Consider the following 25,795-nt stretch of genomic DNA (forward strand, 5'->3'; position numbering starts at 1 on the left):
CTACAGTGGTAGGTATGGTGGTATAATAGACATAGTGCAACCTCTACTTTGAGGAAACCTAAGATGATGCAGGACAGCCACCTTTTCATTACTGGATCTGAAGAGCAGCAGAAAGCTCTATCAAAGTCTTTCTTCAAAATTCACACTCTCAAAACAGAAACTACAGAATCAGCTAAGGCCTTCTGTGATGCTTTATCCTGGCAGTGAGATGAAGGGGTCTTTCATGGGTACTGCACCCTTCTTGTGTGATCTACACACCATTGAACACAATCCAGTCCCACACACAGGGAATGGTTATTTACTTTCCATTTTCCTTAAGAAGGTAAGCAACCATTTTTCTTCCATCCCAAAATTTTCTTTTAATTTGAACTGCAGATATACAGCCAGTTCTCACTGTTTTTTCATGTTTATAGTCCATTTAGGTTTATTGTCCCATATGCACAGATGAGCTTACGTACAGTATAACAGAGATAGACCAGAAGAGAGAAATTAAGGATCAGGAAAGATTTAAGCATAAACTGTGAGAGGAGACCTCTCTCAGATAGCTCAATTATAGACGATCCCTGGTAGTAAACCGGGTTTCTCAGATGGCTCAAAGGACACTATCTACAGCCACGCTTAAAATTTTACACCCCAACAATGCAGTTCAGAACAGGTTCCTCATTAGAATTTATTTTGCTGAAAGTTATTTGAAATATGGACTCATGTAGTAGCTTGTGTAGTTGAATGCCTACAAAAACAAAAAGGAAAAAAAAATAAAGAAGAAAGTCATTTGGCATTACCTTTTGTTCCATCGTGTGCTTCATTTTTGTTTTCACTTGTTCTCACAGTTGAGGGTTCACCTCCATCACAGACCTAAGAAAGAAACAATAAATATGCATGCCTATAAAAACCAAATGCATGCTTGTAGAAACTCCTTTGACCTTGTGTAGGATTAAACCACACCCTCCTGCAATACAGGGGTATGTAGAAGAGTTTCAGCAGAAAACCCTTTGCCAAAGTCCAAGGGGATCTGAAATCTAGGTAATTAAAACAGAAGTAGTTAAGTCAATTTCTCCTCTTCCTAGAAGGCTAAGTGGGTGAAAGACTTAATTTCCCAGAGCGACAAAGAATAAGAAAATGCAGTCTTTGACCTGAAGCCATAGTTTGCACTGGAAAGGATATCGAAAGGGAATCCGGAGGAGACATTTTGACTGACTTGACATTTTGACTTCACTGACTGACTCCAAACTCCTTCCTCTTGCAAAATCTTAGTCACCCCCCCTACAGAGCAATCTCATCCCTTTTGCAGGGCAGCCTGACATTATTATCTGTGCTTTCAGCTTTGATTTTCAACAGCAAAGCCAGGACACTGTGAAGAGACTTCAAAATGGGAAAGGATTTGAACCATCCTCTCCTTTCTAAAATGCAGACCTACCCAGTCTCAAGATGTGTCAGATTCCATGAACTGGATGACTCCTACTATAGGCAAAAATATTTCAGAACATGCAGAAAATCTATGCCCATATATACGGGTATACATATACCCATATACGTTTTTACCCCTGCATTATTTTTACCGTGTTTTTGGCAACTCAAATTAACAATGAATGTTTAGCACTCTAGATTTCTAATTGTATTTTACTCAAGCAATTTATAACTCCATACTTACTGAGAAGAAAAATTCAAGTTTTAAAGATTTCTTCTGCCAGCATGATCTGTATATTCACTTCTTTTTTTCTTTTTTTTTTTTCTTTAACTCGTGATTGTGAGAGAAGGAAAAATATAGCACTCCTGCCCCAAAAATTATTATTGTTTCATAAAGCAGCAGAAGCAGACTGGGAAGCTGTCAAGGTACCAAAAGCCTAGTTTCTCTTTGGGAATATGGCAGGAAATTTAGGAGCGACATCAACACAGTTGTTGTGCTGATGCAAAACATCAACACTATTGTTTTACCTTTCCTCCTGCTTTCCTCCAGATGAAGGGAAGTTACAGGATTTTTGGAGGCTATTGTTAAACTGGAATGACTTCCTACAGCTGCAGATGGCTTCAGTCCTCTTTTGTTACATAAAAAGCTTTCTAAGGATGGAAAAGTAACAAAGTACTGAGACAAGTTACCTAGGGAGGTTGTAAAAGTTACTTCACTTTCTGTGACAGATTAGATGAATAACCACAAGCAACGATTTCTGAGTAATTATCTTGCTTTGGAGAAAGGAATGCAGCACAGGTTTGAGGGCCTACACTTGTTTTACTTTATTTCTGTTAAGGAAACAGGTTTAGAAGGATTTTTTTCCATTATTTCTGAATTTAAGACATTTTTTAACCTTCTGTGTTATGCTTCTTATATGGCTATAATCATTTGTCTGTTTGCATTTCTTCTCACTGATGTCTTCAATATCAAAACATGCAGTTTAAGAGACACACAAGTCTACTGAACAGTGACGTAGGATTTTCAAACATTACAGTGTGTAGCTTAAATACAGGAACATGAGTATTTATTGTGCTTTACTGAAATAACACCCTTGAAAGAGAAATTATACTGCTTTAAGCTATATGATATTTTACCTAAATTGCTCTGCTATTAGATCGTGCAATTTTTAGGTAGAGTCAATTACAAATCAGATCCTGGGAAGCTTTTATGGAGTTAATATCCCTTCTGTAATCACAAGCACGGCAAAAGAATGAAAGCGAAGCTGTGCCTCTGGAACACACATTTGAGCTTACAAACTCCCCCCACTACATTTCACTGCAATTGAGTTTGAAAGGAGTTGATGAAGGAGAAGATGTTGTTGAGGGAAGGAGGAAGTTAAATCTCCTCAAAATTCACCGTGCTTTCCACCACCACTGCACTGAATGGCACCGTCAGCAGTGACAATAAGGGACAGAGCTGAGGTCGGGTAAACTTGCCATGCATATCCATCAGGTTGAAGATCTCAGTGCTCTGTGGGAGCAGACAGGACATATACCCTTCTCCACAGAAAAGGAATTCTAATCATAGTCTCCATTTCCCTCCTTTCCCTTTCCTACATACGGGAGAGGAACTCTGTTCAACATTCCAGGAGAGGAGACTGGGACCTTTCAGGACCTGTCAGAGCAACTTCCCATACACAGTTTAACAACACACAAAGGCCCTGGGAGTTAGTACAGGGTTTAAGCCCTCAGGTGATAAGCATAAAGACCTAGCCAAAACTGAGGAGGTTAGGTTGATGTCTCTTTTTTTCCTTTTTTATTTAAAAAAAAAGGAAATGAGCACCAGTAAGTAAGAGCTACTACCACCCAAAGGTAAAAGTGGGCTTTTGGTAGCTCTTTGGGTGATTGTTGTCATGAGTTTTGCATCTACATGAAAGTTAATTCAGATTAATGTCTAGTTAATTCAGATTAATGTCTTGACTATGGACTGGTTGTTTTATTCATCACCTTTAAGCAACACAAGGCCAATATACATACTTCTTTTTACTTACTAAAATCACTTAATGCAATGTCAACTCTGGAAGAACACCATTCCTGTAAATTTAGTCAAAAATTCCCTTGGAAATCAGTGAAAAATCTTCTGGAAATATCCCTTTTGTGTGTCATTCTCCTCTCCTCCCACCCCTGCATGTTCCTCTTCTCTCTGCCAGAATCAAACAAAACAACAGACAGGAACTTACTTTTCCCTTTGAGTCATTTTGTAGCCTGAAGATATCTCTGACATCAGGAATCTGGTGCTGTTTGTTTTTTTTCCTCAGTGTTTGTGTGATAGTCTCTACTCGCTTTTCCACTGCTGCTCTCTGGGTTCGGGTCAGTGTGGATAGAAACACCATGCTTTCCTGGGAGTCACCAGAGCTCTCTCCAAACAGATTTGACAGACCTGCCTCCTTCAGCCATTCTTCTTCTAGTTCTCCCTCTGAGCAAGTCAAAGGGAAAAAGGCAAAAAATTGGCTTTTGAGTACTGCCAAGCACACTGGATGTTAATGACATGATAGAGTTAATACGATCCCAGGGAAACTACTACGGGGATACGCAATTAAGAATAATTACTTATACTATCATGACTTGGAAAAAAGCTATTGTTTCTGAAGAGCTTCAAAAGCTTTAATATATGATATCAAAGCTTTTAAAATAGTTAATCCAATACAGATTGCTATGTGGCAATCTTTATAATAATCTACAGCATTTCTATTAAATCATATACCATTTTAAAAATGTACCTAGATATAAATTTGTATGGGGAAGTCTGAAAGACTCTGATCATCACTGCCTCATTGATTTTCAGTTCAATATTCAATCTTTTTTGCTCCCTTACTGACATGGTTCTGCCCACTTTTCTTGACACATTAATCCTACAGCCCTCCACTAGCTCAATTTAACGAAGGGCAAACTAGGCTACAGGAGTCACCTTAATGCTATTTTTTCATCAATTCTTATGACATGGTCTCCAGCCTGCTGACAGCCCACAAAACAATTTTTGCTTTATTCTTACAGCTGATAAGGTATCCTTTATTGACAGATCACTGCACAAGAAAGATGAGAAAGCTATTGAATACTGTTACTGATGGCAAAACTTCTGATTCTGAAACCCTAAGTTCTGTCTGTAGCAGCTGAGGTTGTGTTGAATGCCAGCAACCCTCTCAAATGTTCAAGCAATATTTCCATTTATCAGATATCTAAAAATACTCCAAATCTGGCATGTCTACTTCACCACTGACTGCAGTTTCCCACTGTGCCCAGTGCACATTCAGGTGGGCACCTGAATATTAACAGCATTCAGAAAACAGACAACAGATTTTAAGTATGGATTTTGCTATGGCTGAGCAGCCAAACCCTGAACCTCTGACAAAACTTTCAGATTTTATCAGGGCTGGAAAGAAGGGCTGCACCCATTCTTCAGAGCAGGTGTGAGTAAGGTATATCTCATCTGTCCCCTGCCTTGCCTTTGCATGGCCGTGTTTCAAGCATGCCCCCCACCTCGGCAGGCCCAGCATCCAGGTGCAGCATCCCACACATTCAGGAGTACTTGTATCCAAGCAAGCTGCTGCACATTAGGCAAGGTGCAGGGCATAGCAACATATGCTTGAGCTTATAACTCAACTGTGCTGATTCACCTGGGCTTCGTGCCAGAGTCAGCTGCAGTAACTAAGGGGAAGAAGGCTATGTAAAAAAAAAAAAAAAGGAAATGGGGTGTAGAGCCTAAAGGCACAGCCACACCAGTGAGCTGGGGTAATAGAAGAGGCTCATGCACTGCAGAACAATGGGCTCTGCTTCTCTGGAGAAAGCTTCACAGCTCTGTCAGATGCCCTGCTCCCTGGGCACAAGGGCTGGGAGCCTTGCTGCTTTCTCCAGGGGCCACGTTGTTACACTCTTCAGAGTACTTGTAAATAGCAGCGCCATTTCAAAATGCTTAAGGAGGCAGAAGTGCAAATCCCTTTGAAAGCTCATGGAGCACATTCTTCTCACTCATGTGGAGGCCATATCAAAACGCAAAATTCACCATTTTAATTTAATGAGACTGTAAGTCTCTTGTAAGAATAGGAGAGAGACAGATACTGCTCTGTTAAAAAGTAATTTTTGAGAGAAGACTGGAATTAAGGACATTGCTCCTCTTTTGTCAGAGACAAAAAAAAAAAAAGAAAAGAGAAACTGCCCAACCTCTAAGATCATGACCTAAGGAGTGGCCCATAATTGATGCTTCTGAGAAACAAAATAATACAACTGAACAATCACAACAGTTACAAGCATAGAAAGTTACTCACTAAACTTAAACTGGTTAATCATTGGCTTGTCTTCTAAAGCGTGGGGTTTCTATCCACAATAGCTACAATAACGAACAACATACACAAAGAGTGAAAGAGTGAGTTAGTTTAACAGTAAACTGCAAATAAAGCTTCAATTGTTGTGATTCGCAAGAACAGGCACCTTTCTGATATTCTGCAAATACCATTCAAAGGAAAATGATATTTTTACTTATGTCCAATAAAACTCTTTCAGAGCACTGCCTGTTTCTGGTGATATGCATCAGAGGCAACAGAGTTTTCAAAGTGGATATTCATGACCTCTTTTTTAAGATTTGTGTTTAGTGGGTGCCATCTCTTGAAATAAGATTTGAAGAGAAATTCCTAAATCAGCAAACTGATGATCATTCACAGGAATGGATTTCGTTACCATCTGGCTCTTTCACTACAAGTGCTACTCCTTCCTCATGGTTATTTCCTCTGGTTTCATGGATGTTTTCAAGTTCTTTCCAGTAGTCCTCCATAGATAGTTCATCCAAGGAGTCCTGGGATCCCGAGCGGTCAAACGATGCTCCATCGGGGATCTTCTTGGCATGGTCATGGTTCATTGTATACTGGCCAGATCGACGGCTATAAACAAACCCAAAAGCAATTCTTGGTTAGAATCTTAAGATACAAGATATATTAATATCTGTGAAGGCAACTGGTGATGAATTGTGCCAAAGTATCAAAGCAAACCACTATCAACAAGCAAACCAAGATATCAAAAAATACTTTTAATATCTGGAATGTATTTTTAATTTAATATTTCTGCTATACGTATCTTCCAATCCAGAATGACAGAGGAGTCAGTCTTAAAAAGGAAATAATGAATCCAAGGTCTAGTAATCCTGGTTACCAAATCTTTAATTCAACTCACAACAGTCAGTTCCACAAACCTTATGGTACATATCTTCCTATCACCGCTTAAAAAATTTTTCAAAAGTGTTTTTCTGCCTGAGTAAAATCTTATAGCTTAACAGTACAATTACTGTTTCCCTTTGTTATTCTACCTTTATTTTTTATTAATATTTACTCTGGTATCTATGACCTTAATTACAGCTGGGAAAGGACAATGTAGAATTACTGCAATTACAGTTTGTGAAGTAAACTGGCAAGTCCGAATGTTTAATAAGGGCCACAGAAACTATTTGTTTCCATCTGGCTGCCTCTTTGACTGAAACCTTACCATTTTTATAGTTTGGTGTTACTAGTTTCTGATTCACTCCACCAAATGTATATTGCTAAGGCTTCCAAAAGGAATCTTTCATCTTAAGTATAGCTGCAACTAGAAAAAAAGGAACCAATAAGCTGAAACCTCCAGGTCTCATCTTGACCTCATTAAGTCATTGGCAAAAATGACCACTGACCTAGTAGGGAATTCATCTTAAAAAGGGCAAAGGTTTTAATGATATCACTGAAATTACAGGTCACCCTTACAGTCAAATATACTGAATCAAAAGCCACAAACTGATCCAGCGTATCAATGCATTACATGAGTAGCAACCTGATTCAACTTTGGAGTTGGTTCTACTTATAGTGGAGGTCAGATTGAACGTGATGATCTCCAGTGATCTTTTTCTAAACTAAGTTACTCTACTAGTGTAACTGGTTCTTCCTTGTATTAAATTCTTCCTTGTATTAAAAGATAGTAAGCTCTTAGTATTTCAGGAAGAGCCTCAGAGTCTTTTATGTCTGAATTTATCTCCATATTCTAAAAAAGAAGGCATGGTTTGGGCTTTAATAATAAGTATCACTTATTCCAAGAGAAAAACATATCAAAGATCAAGCATTGTGGATTTATCAGAGTGTAACCGCAGTAAATTAAGTCCTACCATCCCATTTGGCTGACTTGGCGAGTTCATATAGTATTAAAACAAAAGTCTCTCGTCCTTGCATTTTATCTCAGGACAACTGACGCTTGTTAGCTGCTCCTAAGCAAAAAAAGCCATACCTTTCTCTCTGAAGATAAGCCCCTTGTGTGTCCAAGTCGCAAATCCTTTCACACCACACATGCTCGATTCTCTGATAAGAAATCCTGACCATATGGACTTTGCCTTTAAAGGTAAAAAGCCTTACGGAAGGACACTGAGTTTCCACCTGCCCTGCCTCTTTGCTCCAAGTGCAAGTTAATAAATGATAGTTAATTACCAAGATAATACGCGCCTTAACACCATTCCTTAACCTGCCTTTACTTGAAAGCCCGGCGGGAAAAAAAAAACATAAAGGAGTGTTTAGCTTCTGCATTAATGGCAATAACACCATCATGGTAGTAGTACATGTTACCCAATAAATACAATATCTCTACCTCAGTTCTTTAACCTCTCCTGACAGGTGTGTGCCACCCATGACATGTGCTGCTTGTGAATCCAACACTAATCACTGCAGAAAGATGTTCATGGAGACACAGCAGAAGTGTCCCCACCAGGCAACATGAGCACTGAGTGTGGCCAAAGCAGGTCAGACTTCCCAGCCCTTGCCCAGGCCTCCTACCTTCTTCAGCTGGAGGTGCTCAGAGCAGACTGAGTCTCTCTCACAGACTCTGGACACTTGAACTGCTGCCTAAGGGAGGTGAGATTTCAGTTTATTGTCACTTAGTTTAGCCCTCTGGAGCTGCAAGGCAACTCTTGCGTGGCCTTTTACCTTTGGAACAACCTGCTCTCACTGACCCACCTCAGCTGAAATTTAACCATCATAGCACACAATGCAAAAAATAAAACTAACAGAGTGGATAAGTTAAAAGCATGCACTTTGGGGGATTCTGGCAGGCTGAGCTGGGATACACTGCAGCATGTCATGGGCTCTGCACCATGCTGAAGGCAGAGCTCCTCTGATCCCTCTTTAGAAGCCAGCTTGTCACCTTCCCCAGACTAAGTCCTCTTTCTGAGAAGAGAAGCCTGTGTCCCAAAATTCACAGCTGACACTCACAAAGAGCACTCAAGGCCATTTTCAGGGTCCTGCGAGAATTTGCTGTACATCACAAACACTGCATTAACTCTCAGAGACAGCGCCCTGCCCTTCAGTCTCTGATCACAGGATCACAGGGCTGCTCTACTCCACCAAAGGTAAGCGGCTTCTCTTGTCAGGCTCCTCCCAGCCTGACCTTTCCATCTGCCATTAACGAACCAATACAGGAACTCTCAACTGTAGGCGGGCAGTAACACCACTTCTTGTCATGAAAGCCCTCAGAGACAGAAGGACATGAATGACCAAAGGATCCTGACAAGAAATATTCACACAAAACCTCCACCACTCTGCTGTGAATCTTCAAATCTCTCCTTCAACGTGTTGTTTTAGGCCCGTTCTCAGCTGCCAACCCCAACCCCAGCAGCGTTTGGGCTCCTCAGGAGTCAAGTGACACACCACTCCCGCTCCACTCACAAATTCCTTGATTCCTTGTCTTCTCTCATCAGACTCAGTCAATCCCTATCACCAGTTATGGTTTGGACTGCAAACCCTTTCAAAGCCATCTGCATTTGTCCACAGCCACACTTCATATTTTTGTGGGCTAGGACAGAGAGAGGTTCTGGTTGAGAGAAAACAACTGCTAAAGCTCTAGCTCTCAGAGCACATCAGATCTTATTTTCACTTCACTTGGTTCAAGGTTTCTTGCCTTGCATACTCCACCAGAGAAAGACATCGGTGAAGCAGTATTTGGTGCATAATCTGCACAGCAGTGGCTCCTGGCATCTTCATCTCTGTCTCTACTATGAACTCCTTCCTGTGCACAAAGAGGCAGAAACAAAACAGACCTTTTGAGGATAATGAGGACAGTCTTGATACCATAGGCTTGGTGTAGATGAGAAAACAAAAATAATTTTACAAATTCACAGCATATGGAAAAATAGGTTGCCAATTAAGATTTTTATTTTCAGATATCTGTTGACAATAGCAAGAACATGGGGTTTCTGCTGTGACCTTCCACTAAATTCAATCCTTCTCCAAACTTATGCTTAGTAAGCACTAATTGCATATTACACAATAAAAATGCACAGGTGGAAGCACGTTAAGGCCAAGAAGAACAGAGAGGAGCAAGGGAAAAGTGATCACTCTTAGTAATAATATTCTAAGGAATCTGGACAAGAGATATATTTTTTAAAATAATTAATCTACATTTATAGATTAATAAAAAAAAATTTTGAAGTATTTCAAATGCCTCACGTTACAAGCTTTAAAGTTTTGTAGAAGACTGCTATCCAAAAAACTATCAGTAGGAAATAAATACAGCTCATTACAAAAAAAAAAAGCTATTAGTGCAGTTGCAGAAAATAGGTTACTTTTCCAGTACATTGTTGTCAAGCATCCACTTTGTCTATTTAAAATGTGAAAAAAGCAGCTGCTTTTCACAAGTATCTTAAAGGAGATCTCTTTTCTTCATACGGAAAATGTAGGGTACTGCTAACATACACAGTCACTTCAAGTAATTTTCAAGCATTTCAGATTACTAAACAGTAAGTTTACTCACCAGCAGTTTCTTTCCCTCCGGAAAACTCATACTTCCATTAAGGTCTTCACTTATAACACTCTCAAAACTCTATTAAAATCTTATTAACATCTATTCCCAATCATTAGTAAATAGTTTACTCTTCAAATAGCTTTAGAGGGAGCAGTGCAACACTCTCACTTGCAAATGACACAGTTAGTTCTGACCTCTCATACTCAGACACATGCCCTTCACAGCCAATGAGACTTTTGCCTATTTATCTCAGTACAAAACTGAGCCCCCAGGTATAAAACTCATTCTTCAATATAGTTATTGCAGTTTCTCACCAGACTTAATCTTCTTAATCTTCTAAATGCACCAGACATGCATTTATGTATTAGAAACACCAAGGATGTGACATGAAACACTCCAGCTCTTCCGGAGGGGGACCATTAAAAACAATTCTTGTAATGAACACCATTCATTACATTTACAAGGAAAGAAACCAGATTTGGGTTATTTCACTAAGTACTGATTTGCTTCATACTGTGTCAAGTAATTAAGGGAGAAGAACTGTGTGAAAATGTTTTCTTCAGCATTTACTTTTGTGACCAACTGTGTCCCCTCTCAGCCTCTGAGTAAATATGACTCTTTACATTAATCACTATTTTACACCGTAACAAAAATGCTGTTTTTTTCAGGCTCTGTTAACCCGATTTTGGATTTCAACAATAGTCATTTTATAATACTTCATTTGTCTTTATTCCTAATTTTCTTTCCTGTGAAGGCTTAATCTCCCTGTCTGTTTCAGTGCCTTTTTAGCAGTTCATAACTGATATCTGTCATGTGTAAACTACAACAGTTAGAGATTAATCAGTTAGTAAAGTGCACTTCCACTCTCATTTCAGATTAAGTGCAGAAAGCTAATTTTGCCCTTACTTCCATTTTTCTCATTTTTTAAGGACCATGTTGTGTTCTAAAACGAGTGATGAGAAAAAATACAATATTTGTCATTTTTGTAGTGCTAGGTAATAATTTTGGACCTTTCTACAGCACTATACAAACATTGTAATTGTATATTATAATTATACTGTAATTTTATGGTATTCTTATATACTACACATATGGGTATGCATATAGATAAAGAAATACTAAAGGCAAGGGCATTTATGGTCATAAAAACTAAGGAATATAAATACACTGTTGAGTCAAACAGAAAAGATTAACACTGCTGAAAGAGATGTGCAGTTCCTCTAGCAGGATTATTGCGGAAGAGCACATCGACTCTAGGAAAGGACAAAGTCCAGCTATTAAATACTGTACGAGCTAAAGCAAAAAGACACCAGTTTCTAAAATCTGTTATCCTCTTCTTTTAAAACAAATGCAACAATGGATGAAACACAAGTGAAACGGAGAAGTGGGAAACACCTTTTCAGCCTACAATTTAGGAATTTCCGTACAGGGTCCTTTTTTCTACCCACTTTTGGCAAATCTTGGAATTCAAAATTCAGGCCTAGATCTTTCCTGAATAAAAACTTTCACACCTATAAAAAGTGTCATAAGTGCAACAAGGGAAGAGACCATCTGCTTAATTACTGGGTCTATCTTCAATTCAGATTAAATTCTTTGGTGCTAAACAAATACGGTCCTTTTTCCACAGCTGCCAAACAAAATGTATGTGAGTTTTAAACATTGCCTTTAATTCAATGTTCTACAAGACTAAGAGTTCTCCAAACATTTGCATCAGTTGATTTCCAACACTGAGAACAGTATAGAAAATGCATTGCATCAGCAAGTGTGCTGGGTTTGGGGTAGAGTTAATTTTCTTCACAGTGGCTAGTATGAGGCTGTGTTCTGGATTTGTGCTGAACACAGGACTGAGAATATAGAAATGGTTTTGTTATTGATATTTTGTTATTTTTATTTTGTTATGGCCTTTTCTGCTTTTCATACTGCTACAGTGACGAGGATGGGTGGATGGGAAGTTGGAAGGAGACACAGCCAGGACAGCCAACCCCAACTGATCCATGGAATATCCATGATACATGGAATATTCCATACCATGAAATCATGTTCAGTATATAAAGAGGGGAAAGAAGGAAGAAGTGGGAGATGTTTGGAGTGATAGTGTTTTTCTTCCCAAACCCTTCCCAACCCTTACATGTGATGGAGCTCTGCTCTCCTGGAGATGGCTGAACACCTACTTGTTCATGGGAAGCAGTGAATTAATTTCTTGTTTTGCTTTGCTTGCATGCACAGCTTTTTCTTTCCCCATTGAACTGTCTTAATCTCAACCCATGAGTTTTCCAGCCTTTACCCTTCTGATTCTCTCTCCCATGATGCTGGTGGGGAGTGGTTGTGTGATAATACTTGTTTGCTGGCTGGGGTTAAACCACAACATTAAGTGAGATAATTACTTGTCCAACTGAACTATTACACATTGTTAAGCTGTACACTGAAAATATAATGTTTGGCTTTAGAGGCTTCTTTAAATCCTAGCCATTAACCATTGCTATTGGAATTCCTGTACAGTCAATGTCTTGAGCACTGCTGCCCCTTCGGATGCACTCTACAGTTCTCCAATAAACTAGCACTTTACTTCCAGAGTTATATAAAATGACAAAAATACATCTGACTATAGCTGCACTACAGCAGCAACTTCTGAAATGCCTATGTAAAGGGAGTCATTGCTCCCAAAGCTAGTCTAAGTTTGGTCATTTACATAAAAGCTATGAGCAGTATTATTGCAGCCGTACCTCAGGTGATACTGAGGCTCATTGATTCTGGGCACGATACCAACACGTGGTTAGATGTGTTAATATCATAAACAAGACTGTGAGAAGAGGGAAAAAAGGGGTGAGTACTTGGCTCAGGGAGGTGAAGCATGTTGTTCAAGCTCATGGTGTAAATCAGTGACAGAAACAAGAATAATTCTCAGATCTCTGCAGTCTTTCACCACTGGACCGCTGAGTGTTAAAGACTGAGATCTGACCCCATAGCATACTGCAAGGCAGATAAAAGGAAGCTCTGCTGTTGAGGGTTTGTGATAGGCTCCAGCACTGTGGCCATAGAGTAGCACTCTCAAAGCAGAATTGTCTTGTTGACATAGGAGCTACAAATACAGTAATCTGTGTAAGTAATTTTAAGTTTGTACAAAGGCTAGCTAGATTGGAACAACAAAAAAATGCCTATGACTACAGTGGCTCATTTGGAAAACTATTTACCAAGCAATCGCATCAACAAGATGTTCTGATCTCAAATATAAATACAGGACCTCCTAAGTCCTTTTAAATCAAAACAACTAAACAGATAAGAAGAGGGAAACAGTGTGGTCTCCTGTTCCACTTCTCATCCTGAATGCTGAGCTACAAGAAGTGTGGGAATAAGTAAAGCTACGAAACCCAAAGCTCCCCCTATCCCTCCCCTTCTTTCAAGAAGCCAACCAGCACTGCAAGGTGCAAAAACTTCTTAACTGAATTAATCAAGAAAGCTCTAATCTAATGGCTACAGCAGTTGCCTGGCTTCAGCTTCCCATTCCTGGCTAGGACACTGGCCTGGGAAGCAATTGCCAGACCTTCCTATAGCCGTGGTGTCTACCAGAAGGGCATCCTGATTTTTCACGGTTTGTAGGCAAAGGTGCATCCCAAAGATAATGCAAGGCCTTGATTCTAAGGCTGTGTTAAATCAGGAATTTTTATTACCAAATCACTATTAGTAATGGTTTCAACCTGATGTTTGAGAAATTTTTGTCACACCACCCCTTCACACAATATCCAGGATTTTTCAGTGAAGTTTTGAGCATTTTTCAAAGTCTTCTGTTAAAAAAAAAAAAAAGATCAAATTGGAATTGATATGCCCATCAAAGCAGGTTGTCTTAAAATAACTGAATTTTGCATAAAGCCACAGAGTAGTGACACTACCTAAATGAAGATAAATTTATTTTTTTAAATGGAAACATCTTCAACTTTTTACAAGGCTTAACATATTAAAAAGATTCTTTCTATTTCACTGATAGTTAAATCCTCCCATCAAACAAAAGCCAGTATCACAACCTCTCATAAGCAGCATGTAATCCTTGAGCAATACGAAGATACAAGTCTGGACATTTGGTATCCAGAACAATGCAAAAATATTTCTCACTCCTTTTAAAATGCTTCATAACTTTCAGAAGGCATTAGAGAACCTTCAGTGTGGGCTTGTATTGCTGCTTTTCATTCTAGCTCCTAAAACCTGTCACTCATTGCAACAACTGAACTCTCTGTTTTCTACCTTTTGTGTCATTTACTCTTTCCATGAGTGACTGCAAACCCTCCTGCAACTCAGTCTTTTCAAGACAATCATACAGGACATGTAAAGGTAACAGTAAAGATGTAACATAATTTCCAGTATTTTTGGTGAACTGACACTTAGCACTCCTTCTCTCCATAATTAAATCGTTTTATTTTGGCTACTCTGTGACCTTATGGAACATTCTGAACATCAACTGCAATCAAACTTGCCCAAATCCCCATTAAGCTCCAACAAAAAGCCAGAGAAGTAGAAACTGAGGCAAAGTTCTGTTCTCTTTCCAAAGAGAACAGAGAGGGTATAAAACAGTACTCACTTTCTAAATGAGCACAAAAAAGGCTGAGCAAAGAGAATCAGGTCTCTTAGGAATTTTTTTAAAATTCCATCAGCTGCTGTTAATACCTGCTCAAAACTGCTCTGGAGATTAACGAAAAAAACCCCAAACAATGAAACAAACAAAAAAAAGCCAAAAAAACCACCCCAAACAAAACAAAGCAAAGCAAAACAAAACACCCAACAAACAAAACAACAACAAAAAAGACAACAGAGAAAACCAAAACTCAACAAAACAAACAAACAAAAAAACTAGAAACCACACCTACTGGCATTTTAAATCCCTCCATAAATAACAAGCAGAAAACAGGCCAAAGTTAAGGTTGCCAGACTATAAGTATATATATACACTGTACTGCTTCCAGCCACATCCTCATTATTATTTATATGAGATTTTTTCTACTTTAGTGCACATTCCTGATTTTGCAACCCTAGCCTGTCACTAAAGAAAACAGGAAGGAAATTGTGGCAATGACACAGGCTATTACACTTAATATTCTAATCCACTATACCAGAAATGGAAGATTCCAGATACGATGCCAAAACTAAATCTGCCTGAACTATATGCAGCTCTTCTAAGAAGATTAAAATATTTCATGACATTTCCTTTAGTAGGACCTGATGTTCCTACACAGCCATTTAGACTCTACCCATTTTCTATTTCTGGTTAGATACTTTATAATTATGGTACATGGACATATACACACCCTATCTTAAATGAGCATATAGATCATTGGCCCCCCTGTGTATAATTGATGATGTGAAATGATTTATTATCAAAATACATATATGAACGGTTGCCAAAAGAGTTATTTGATATGCCATCCCAGGCTGTTTCAGGAAAGACATGACCTTGTTCCACTCCACACAAAGTGAGAAAGAATTCAGGATTGACATCTGCAGCCATAAAGCTCATCCACCACAAAATGACTACAGCAGTTGTGTTTCCTCATTTGTGGGGGGACTGCTGCATTCCAGCATCCAAGCTGTTCGACTCAATGCATGCTTTTAGTTTTATTCTCCAACCATAGAATACAAAAGCCCGCTTATTTCTTTTAGTAAAAGGTAAGTCTCATGGACTCAGATTCGGAAGTTTTTTAGAACTCCAAAACATCACAACAAAACATATTATCAGACTTGCAATAAAATTATCACAATTTAGCTAAACTTTCATACCATTTGAATGAAGAGTCTCAAAGGTTTTGAATTCACAATGTTATTTTTTTGCCCATATGCATCAACTGCTGTTCAAAATCTAACACTCCAGAAAGAGAAACAGCTATTCCTGAGAGAGCAAAATCCACCAGAGGAGAAAACAAGGGGACAAGGGAATGTGGGTGGCCTGTACAGGTAAAATCACAAGAGTGGCAACATGTCAGGAACAGGTTTGCAAGTTGTGCAGACCTTTGGAAGAACCGGAAAAGCTTACAGAACCTCAAGTCCCACTGAACGAAAAACACAAGGCAATTTCCAAACTCCAGTATGTTCAAGCCTAATTTTGTTTAAAGCTATAGTTTAAAAAAAAATGCCAACAGCTAGGAAAATAAGGAAAGGAAGGGCCTCACTTGAATCTCCTTTGTCACCTTTTTGGCTCTGTCCCATGATCGACCTTTCTCATTGCTTCCAAATGCCTCCTACATCACCTGGCTTCACATGGGCACAGCTGTTTTCCTTTGCAGTTTGGATTCTTTCATTCTCTACTTCATATCAGCGACAAAAGTCTATGGGAAATATGTTTTCTGTAAGCACCCTCGTGCTACTTATTGGGAAAGTACTCAAGCATATAATACACATTTTAAAAGTACACTTTTTTTTGTAATCTTCTAAGAGAACCAATGGAACTAATCTTCTCCCAAAGAAGAGAATAAAGCCTGTCTGAGATCACTTCAGGCTCCACAAATATCAAAGAGAATAAACCAGGAAGTGAAACAGATACAGTATTTGTAATTCCATTATTGAGAGGCATAGAGAGGAAAGATTTAAATAATTTATTTTTCTTTTCACACTGGAAAAAATAAGCATGGCAACAAAGCCCGATTTAACTATCCTGGCAAATACCAAGACCATCTAGTAAAGTACAGTTACAGCCATGAAATGGTACTCAAGTCACTTTTGTGTCTTTAAAAGCAATTAGCTCTCTAAAATCATTAGTTCTTTACCATGCTAAAGGACCTATTAGTTAGGCCTATAACCCTGTTACTTGCAAAAATAAGGCTTACAGCACAATTCAGTAATTTTGTTTATGCTTGAAGGAAACTGGCACACATTCATAGTCAATTTATTACAATATAATCCTTACACTCAGAATAAATTGTAAATGAATTTGTACGAGCATTCCCAAACAGTAGGCAAGGAAATCCATGCAGAAATCTAAAGACGTTTTGTAAGGAAAATTTTTTTATTGTCCAAACAAACCACCGACAAATTCTCAGTAAGATAGAGCAGATAAAAGTGATCTCACAGAAGCTGGACAAGAAAGGGAGAGGCAAAACCAAAAAGGGCTGAGAAGACCAGTATGTGCAAGGTGGGCCAGTACTCAAGTATTCTGAGGGATACAGGTCTATTCAGAAGCAAAGCATCAGAGATGCTTAAAGGCAAGGGAATAGGAGAGAGGGAGACCTCAAGGATGCTGCAAGAGATGGACCATCTGGGTTTAGTTTATGCTTAGCATAAGCAAGGAGGTGTTTGCAACCAGCTTCAAAAGTGGTCACTAGAATTTCACCTACTGTCAGAGGAGCCAAGACAATAATGGTGCATATGCCTGTGCACATGGGGCAAAGCTGCTTTGAGGAATTCCTATAGTAGGATTCAGGCAGAGCGTGCCATGGCAGAGGCAGAGGGCAATGCAGATCTGCCTTGATCCAGCTGTTTCCTTCACAACCCATCCCCACAGTCTCACCACACAAAGGGGGCAGCCGAAGAGTCCACTGTCACCTCATTAAAAGAAAAGAGACTGAAAAGGGTACCCAGTCACAGTTCTTACTTTTTACCCTCCAGGGCGCAACTGCCAAAGCTGTGCATCTTTGCAACATCTCCTTTCCTACCAAATTCCCTCTTCTAAGCAAATATTCCTGGGAAATTCCTGTTCCTGGGGTGCAACAGCTGAACTGTCTGCAGCACTCTCTGTAATGAGTCATGCTAATGAGTACTTCCAAAATTTAGTGCCCTATGACCAAGCAAGGAACCCACTAAATAAAACAGAATTACACTAATATATTACCTCCCTCCTCATTTTTCTGGTAGTTTTTAAATATTGGTAGGCAACCGAGCAAGCAGAAAGCTTGCTACCTGTACGGTGCTACCTGTCCACAAGGTCTGAGCATCAGGATGTGAATACAAAACCAAAACTTCAATGGAAAGGATTTGAAAGAGGTCTTGGTTTGTTCCAAGAGAGGAGAAAACAAAGAGAACACAATACAAACCAAACAACGGGGAAAACAGACAAGAAATGAACACCTGAAATTAAGAAAAAGTAAACAAAACATGCAAATTAAATACCGAGTTGTTTCATTTAACAGAAACAACTGTTCAAAAAGAAAAATAAAACCTAAAAAACTCATATGTATTTTATTATTAGTTGATCACAAATGATTTTTTATTCTTTAACTCTTAGATATGATTCTTTTTGGTGTAAGTAGTCTCCTTTCTGTGTGGGTACGTAGGCAGCCAGTTCATCAAAACTGGCTGTTCATATATTAAGGTGGCAAGAGGAAATGTTCAAGATTGGTCAGAAAGTGAAATCTGCTACTAGTAAAATGAGAAAAAAAGAAACAGAAAACCAAAAGAGCTCTTATCAACTCTAATTTAAATTACACTCATCAAAGAGGATGCAGACAAGGACTGTAATAATTCTGGGATTTCAGTATTAAATACTGGTAGTAAATAAAAAAAAGCCCTTTTTTAGATTTATAAATTACCTAGTTGATAATTCTTCATAGAAATTATTTAGGAATATCCTTTGTTTTCTTTCCTAACCCACACACCTTTGTTTACTAGCATTTTACAAACATGAGAGATACCAATTTCTAAGTTAACATATAGGTGCCCCCTGTGGTTCTTCAGCTGATAACGTTCCCCATGATTATTTTTCTAAAAAAAAAATACCACTCTATTTTGAAAGATATCAATCAATTATATAAAACATATTGCCTTTTTTAAATTATTGCATCACTAATGTTAGCCAGAACTCTTACTCTGCATTCCCAAACAAAACACTTGAGTGGAGGGTTAACTGCCAGCAAAAAAATGCAAGTAAAAACAATATCGTTTTTACTCAAAACTCTTTTAACTCTCCCTGTGTATCTAGAGGTTATATCCCCAGCTTCAACTTCAAACATATTCCTTTGTGTAAACAGGGTAAAAATAGCACTTACTTGTATCACTAAGTAGCTATGATTACAGATCCCAGTAATAATCAAGGAAAATTAAATACAATGCTTTGCATGTAACAGAAAGCCTGAAATAAGGCATAGTCCATATGCAGATGCTTCTATAAATACAAATGCATATTTTCTCCTGCCATATGTACATAAACAGTGTACAGAAGAGCAAGAGCAATGTTAATGCACTCTTGAGTATTGCTATCTGTGATTTTTAGTTACAGGACCAAATTCCTCATGCTAGACAGCTGTACTTCCCATTATGAGACACATCTACAAATGAATACCATATGTTCTTATAGAGTATAATATGTACACAGGGAAATAAAAAACAGTTGCTGCATGCAATATTAAGTCATATATGAAAACTCTCATTTCAATTAAATCAAAAATATCATATTATGACAGTATTCTCAGCCTGCAATTTGGGGGGAAGGGGCAGGGCATGGGTGAGTGGAGGAACAAAAGGCAGTCTGAATGGGTCTGACCTCGGTGTAGAGAGCAGAGACATTTGTAGATAGCAAAGGGAACCAGATGTGAGGCAAACTAGGGCAGAAGCTGAATGGTGCCACACCCAGCTTTCCAGCTGCTCTACCTGCCCACTCTGCCCTCATGCCACTTCACCATGCTGGGCAGGATCCCACTGACTTTCCAGCTCTGAAGTGCTCTCTAATACACACTAAAAATTAGGGAACCAGTACATAGCGTAACTGCTGGGGAGGCAATGAAGGGACTGAACATCTCTGGGCCCGAGTTGGGTGACAAATACACCCTCTGAGGTTAGGCAGGGTGACACAGTTAAGTCCCTTCCTTCCAGAGTTATTAAAGTAAACTCTTTTTTAATATTGTCTCCACTGAAAATGCACACTTGCGACCTTAAAAGTTTACTTGGATACAAGAAATATTTGATTATATAAGCAGCCAGTTCCATGTCAGAGGATAAAGAATAATTCCTTTGCCAAAATAATGCACCTGGACGAAGTCTTGCATTTATAAAGAACTAAAAAAGTGCTGACAGACTGACACAGAACTGGAATCACACACTTGTCAGCATGAAAAGGGTTTAAAACATATAATGAAAGTCAACATAGCAATAGCAACTGATGTAGAAACTCTGTAACAGGAAATTTACAACACATTTTAACATAAAGATGAAAAAGAGACTTTCAAAGAACAAATGTCCATATACTTAAATAGTTCTATTTTCTCAATTCTCAGTTCTCTAAATGCAAAACCAGTGTGTGTACTTTATAGCTTCCGCCCTCCTTGTTGAATGTTTTCACCAGAGGTGCTCAAATCTTCTTCATCTTTAAAAGTCAGGGAGGTACAATGACAAATTTAGGGATATTTTCATGGACTGGGCCCTCTAAGAACCAACTTAATTTTCCCTTTTTTGCTGTTTCATTACACCCTACTTGGAAGTAAATCCATTAAAATTGTTTGTACAACGCTTGTCAATAAATATGACTTTTTATTACCAAGTATATATGCTATCTTTTTAAACAATGAGGTAATACACTGAAGCTGCCTCTTCCCCAGTAGTGCCCAAATAGTGCTCTTTGGCTCTAATTCCTTCTCTGTTCGCACAAGCTTCACACCAGTGCAACCTCAGAGTGTCCCATGGGGATGCCCCCAGGCAAAACTTCTCCAGGCCAGCCCACCTTGCAAGAGGCCAACACTACCCTCTGAGCATTCTTCTCAGAGCAGCCTAAATCCACACCCCAAAACAATCATGTGCCAGACCCTGGGATCTCCCCATCCTTACTGGCAGACCCCTCCAAGACAGCACAAGCAGTAAGGCAGCCAGCCCATTGTACATTCAGTCCAATTCATGGAATGGTATCTCTTTACTAGGAGAGATTAAATGGGAAATTGCTACCAGGACTACCAGATGATCATGTGATAACATTGAGCAGAGCCAGCTAAACGCACAACTCAATCATTTCACCAGCCCAATGCAAATGACAACCCTCTGAGGCCACAGCAGAGAATAATTCTTTATTCAGAAATAGTGATGGGTCTACATCCATGAAAATGGCATCAGCATCTCACATCACCTCAGCACTACACCTCCAGCCATCAGATAGGCTTTCTTCCACTTTCTTCCACCAGCAGACATTCAAAGTGATACAGTCACCCTTTGAATCGTTAAGCCACTTCCCACAAAATATTGCTCATTAATCAGGACACAGTAGAAGACTTGGATTCCCAGAACTCTACAGAGGACTTGGAATGGCCCTTAGCTTTCCCTTAATCCCATTTAATCCCCAAATTCATTAGGTATCCTAATGCACCCTATCACAAGGTATTCTTTAGTGAACCAGACTGTCCAGAGTCGCATGTGTGCGGTAGTTATCCACATAAAGAGCCTGCCAATAACTGGATATGCCAGACACCTTGCTCTTCTTCCAAACTATTAAGCCAGAGAATCAGAGGCCAACAGAGCTCAGTGTACCCAGTTGAAGGAACATGCAAGATCCCTTGCTCATACCTCCTTACCTTTAACAATTTCCTCAGTGTTATGAAGAGCTCACTTAGATAACAAGCAGGCAAACTCCCACTTGCCTAGCAGCAGCAGCTTACTGACAAACATGCAAAGCAAGTGCTCTGAGAAAGCTAAACCTGTGGCATGAGGGATCCTTCACAATATCCTCTTCTGCTCATAAGGTCACAAGCTTCCTCCTTAAGAAACCAAATGTATATGTATCTCCTTTTAGCAGCCTGGCACAGCTGACAGTCCCATGACAACTCACTGTAGCTGTACTCTCACATCCTTCTCAGATGGCAAGCAGCTAGAAGCCGACTTGATGACACACGGACTCACAGTGCTTGAAAACCATTTTGGTGGACATCCTGAGGTAAAATTGTCAAGCTGCTCTTTGATCCTGGTGGACAACTGTCAGTAGGGGATACATTGTATTCTGGGGATCAGGAGGAAGGCTTGGAAACTTACACTCTGACCTCCACAGCTGGTGAAGTCAGCTAGGAAGCAGCTTACATATCAGTAAGCTTCTTCTCTTGAAGATAACATGGCACTTTGGGAGTTATTTTAAGTAATTTCCTTGTTTAAAGTACTAACAATGGCTTCTTGTGACAGTAGCAGGTTGAAATGGGACAAAGAATCATCTCTGGGTAGCTCACAACAAGCCCCACAACCACAGTAAAAGTTAACAACAAAAATCAAAGCTTTAAAATACTACAATTCCCTCACTGGTTACAGTACAAAAAGCATTGATCCTACTTGTAAAAGCATCTTATGATTTTAGGGTATCTTTCCCTGAACAGTTTTGATTTTCCACCTTGAGTAAAAATAATCTAACTTCATACTAATATTTTGACTCAGATAAATTTCATCAGTCTTCAGAAGAATCATGTTATAAATTAAAATACAGGTAAGTGACTAAAATTTCTTAACACCAGACAGAAAATCATTCAGCAATGTTACAAAGAATATACTGGCATAAATGTATCATTCAATTAAAAAATGAGTAATGTATCCAAAAAAAAAAAAAAGGGTAAGTACAAAACATGTTCAGCAATGAACTGGATCTCACTTAGCAACTTCTTCAAAATCATGCAATCAAAACTGAATTTATGCCTAATCCAAATGTCAGAGAGATTAAGTACATACCTATATTTAAAATTAAGAGAAATTATAACAACGTAAACTGAGGTCTGTGTTTACTGAGATCTATATAAAATAGTTCTCCAAATGGACAGTGAGCAACGTTAATGTCTTCCTTACACCCCCTAAAACAGGATGACAAAGCTTTCTTAAACAACCTTTTCAAAAACTCAAGCAAGGCCCAAAAACCAAAACACTGTAACACATCATATAACTTTTAATATCATACATCTTCATAAGCTGTTTTCTAATTCGAAGTCCAAAGTGCCAAATACCAGGTTTCACAGCATGAAGCTAATCATTTCCCATAAACTTTCATAAGCAGTTCCTACTTAATAGGAGAAAAGATTCTGTTTTAGTTTGTTCTTTTATGTACCATCCACAGTAAGAAGTTCTAGCAAATACAGTCTCTTTCTTAGCTTTCACCTCAAAGGAGAACAAGTACCACAGTGTAAATACCCTTCTCAGAAAGGAGAAGGCAGGCAGAATTTGGGCCGCAGGACAGATGCTTGGACATCTTCATTAATACATAATATTATCAACTACTTATATTCGTAAAGTGTCTTATATATTTTTTTACTCTTAAACTAAAAAATATTACTAAAATGAAAAGTTAATTGTGTTTCCTACAGGAAATCATATGAGCTGTTCTGATTATACTGCTCATTTCCAATACTGTTTTCATGCACTGCCTTGGGCACAAGGAAACCAAAGCAATCTCTCTGGTGCAAAGTTCAGAGCAAAGAAAGGTGTGTTTAAACAAGGCATAAATCAGCAAGCTTTTAAGAGCTTATCAATGGACGAACAACCATAATTTAGAAACTGCAGTTTAATTAACCTCATTAAAGTATAAGGGAATCCAAGCTGGGCTTTTGTTTCTTTTGCTGAGGCAGGCTGCATGGTGACACATGAGGGGAAGGCAGCTTATCAGCAGTTCTGTAGGAGGAGTTCAGGTGTTCCCTGCTGTGCAGTGTACCTGGATCCTAAGGATCTCTCACATCACAGCCTGCCTTTTGCAGGTAGAGGCCATGCACATAACTGAATCACTGAATGGTATGAGTCAGGACTAAACAAGCTGGAGATGAAGCTTATGGTAGTTTCAGAGTGGTTATCAAAGGACAAGCTGTACCTGAACTGACTAAAAACCTGTCAGTACAAAGTTAAGCCATTAAATATCTTTTTAACAAAACTGAATCAATGGAGCTAAATGATATCAGATAAGCCTCTCACAGGATGTGGCCATAGCCACTACTAGGATTCATAAAAATGAGTTAACTTGTCAAATCACAGCCCCATAATGATTACATTAACCTGGCACAGATGTAGGCTGCTGCCAGAGGGTTCTGTCAAATCTCTCTTCACTGTGTGTTTCCTTCACTCCTCTTATACCAACACCACCACTAATGCAGTAACTTGCTGAGCTCAGTTATGGAACTAATCTGCCTGAAAACAACACTTGCAAAAAATATTGCTTTCAGTTGGATTTTTTTTTTTAATCCAGCTCAGTCTACTTCAGTCAGCCTGGAAATGCCAATGCCTGGGCAAGAAAAGGAAGGTGTGAGAGATGAAAAGAAACTCTATTTTCAGTGGTGTTCCTCACTCTTTTCATCTTACACTTAGCCTAGTAGGGAAATGACCTGCACCCATTGTCACTGCACATCAAAACCTCTGCTGGTTTGGAACACGCCTTGGGAGACACTCTGAGAGGAACAAAAAAGTTTCATGAAATATTGTCTCTGTTCAACAGAACAAGAAGATATTCCTCAAGTCTACCTGAAATACAGGCTTCTCGTGAGCAGATATACAGCCAAGCCACCAGAATGAGTTTAGTGGGACATTAAAGCCCACACCTGGAAATGTTGAGAATGACCATTCCCACAATGATAACACATTACTAGTGTTCCCTTATCTAGTTGTGGCAAAGGCAAGCAGGATGTGAAGCTCCAGAAGCTACACTACAGAGCTGTTAGATCTCTCATCCTCTTAGCAACTGCTGAGAAAGAAAACATCTTCCACTGGCCCATGGTAACCATAGCTCTGGTCTCCTACTGTGACCAGCCAGTGAGTCACAGCTGTGTGTGTGACAGCACCAATAGGGCTTCCTCACTGTTCAGAAGCCAAAGCTTCTGGGTACTGCTCCAAGCCTCTTGCTTTGTATTTGGGATCACAGACTCATAACTACAGCTATAACCACAATTATTATATGAATTCCTGGGCTACTACAAGCCTATAAGAACTTTCTGCTTTATATGTGCAGTTAAAATCTAATCTTGCACTTTCTTAAACTGGGGCAAAGCTCCCTGTTTCCTCTGGATACAGTATACTCCTGGACCTTGCTGTTGTATTTTATTAAAGGCAGAGAATTTCTGATAAAGATGATACTTCATCAGTGGCCTTGAGTCCCACCACTGTTCTGACAATTACATATAAATCTGCTAAAAACAATCAACTGATTAAAAATACTGAAAATTGAGCAATGTACTTTACTAAGCACATATTGCTAAACATTGACCAAAGAATTCTCACACACCATCCTAAGTATTTTCCTGTCTTTCAAACAGGGATGCAAAGTCAAAATATCTGACTTCCTAAAGCCAGAGTAAAAGCTGCCTAGGTGGTTTAGGGACTGCTGAACCGGAAGAAGGAGTTAGAGCAGTGGGAAATCAAAGATTTGTACTTATGCTAAATCAAGCAAAACAAGCCAACTTTTCTGCTGCATTTTGGCACTGAGTACATGATAAAGTATTTATTTATTTGCTGAAAACAATGCTATTCCTACTTTGGTGCTTTCTCATTTTTTCAACCATTTTTCTAATTACGATAAAAATATTCACATTTGCTCCTCCTCAAATACTTCACCTCAGTTTTAAGTCCTCCAAGCATACGGGGGGCCCTGCAGAGGAAACATTTTAACACATTTTTATTATTATCTTTTGGCCTAAGAAGCCTCCCTAAGAAAGAAGGTTGTTGTAGAAAGATCATCATCATGGCTAGGCTTCGTGAACGAAGATTTGGGGCA

General features: G+C 39.0%; 1 protein-coding gene across 4 annotated transcripts in view; it reads right to left on the reverse strand.

The window, feature by feature from the left end:
* ARHGAP18 (Rho GTPase activating protein 18) overlaps window positions 1-25,795 on the reverse strand; it is a 95,526-nt gene that overhangs the window by 31,709 nt on the left and 38,022 nt on the right. For 2 of the 4 annotated variants that reach the window (XM_017829602.1, XM_017829591.1), the window contains exons 2-4: window positions 6,121-6,320; window positions 3,630-3,865; window positions 783-855 (exon numbers count right to left, since the gene is read on the reverse strand). In XM_017829602.1, coding sequence (XP_017685091.1) covers window positions 783-855; window positions 3,630-3,865; window positions 6,121-6,320 — 509 coding nt within the window. Of the gene's footprint in view, window positions 1-782; window positions 856-3,629; window positions 3,866-5,711; window positions 5,774-6,120; window positions 6,321-7,683; window positions 7,781-25,795 lie in introns of those variants that run through there. The other 2 variants (XM_017829579.1, XM_017829612.1) reach the window with 2 other exon arrangements.

Source organism: Lepidothrix coronata, unplaced genomic scaffold (genome assembly GCF_001604755.1).
Source record: "Lepidothrix coronata isolate B3197 unplaced genomic scaffold, Lepidothrix_coronata-1.0 Scaffold5, whole genome shotgun sequence".
NCBI lineage: Eukaryota > Metazoa > Chordata > Aves > Passeriformes > Pipridae > Lepidothrix > Lepidothrix coronata.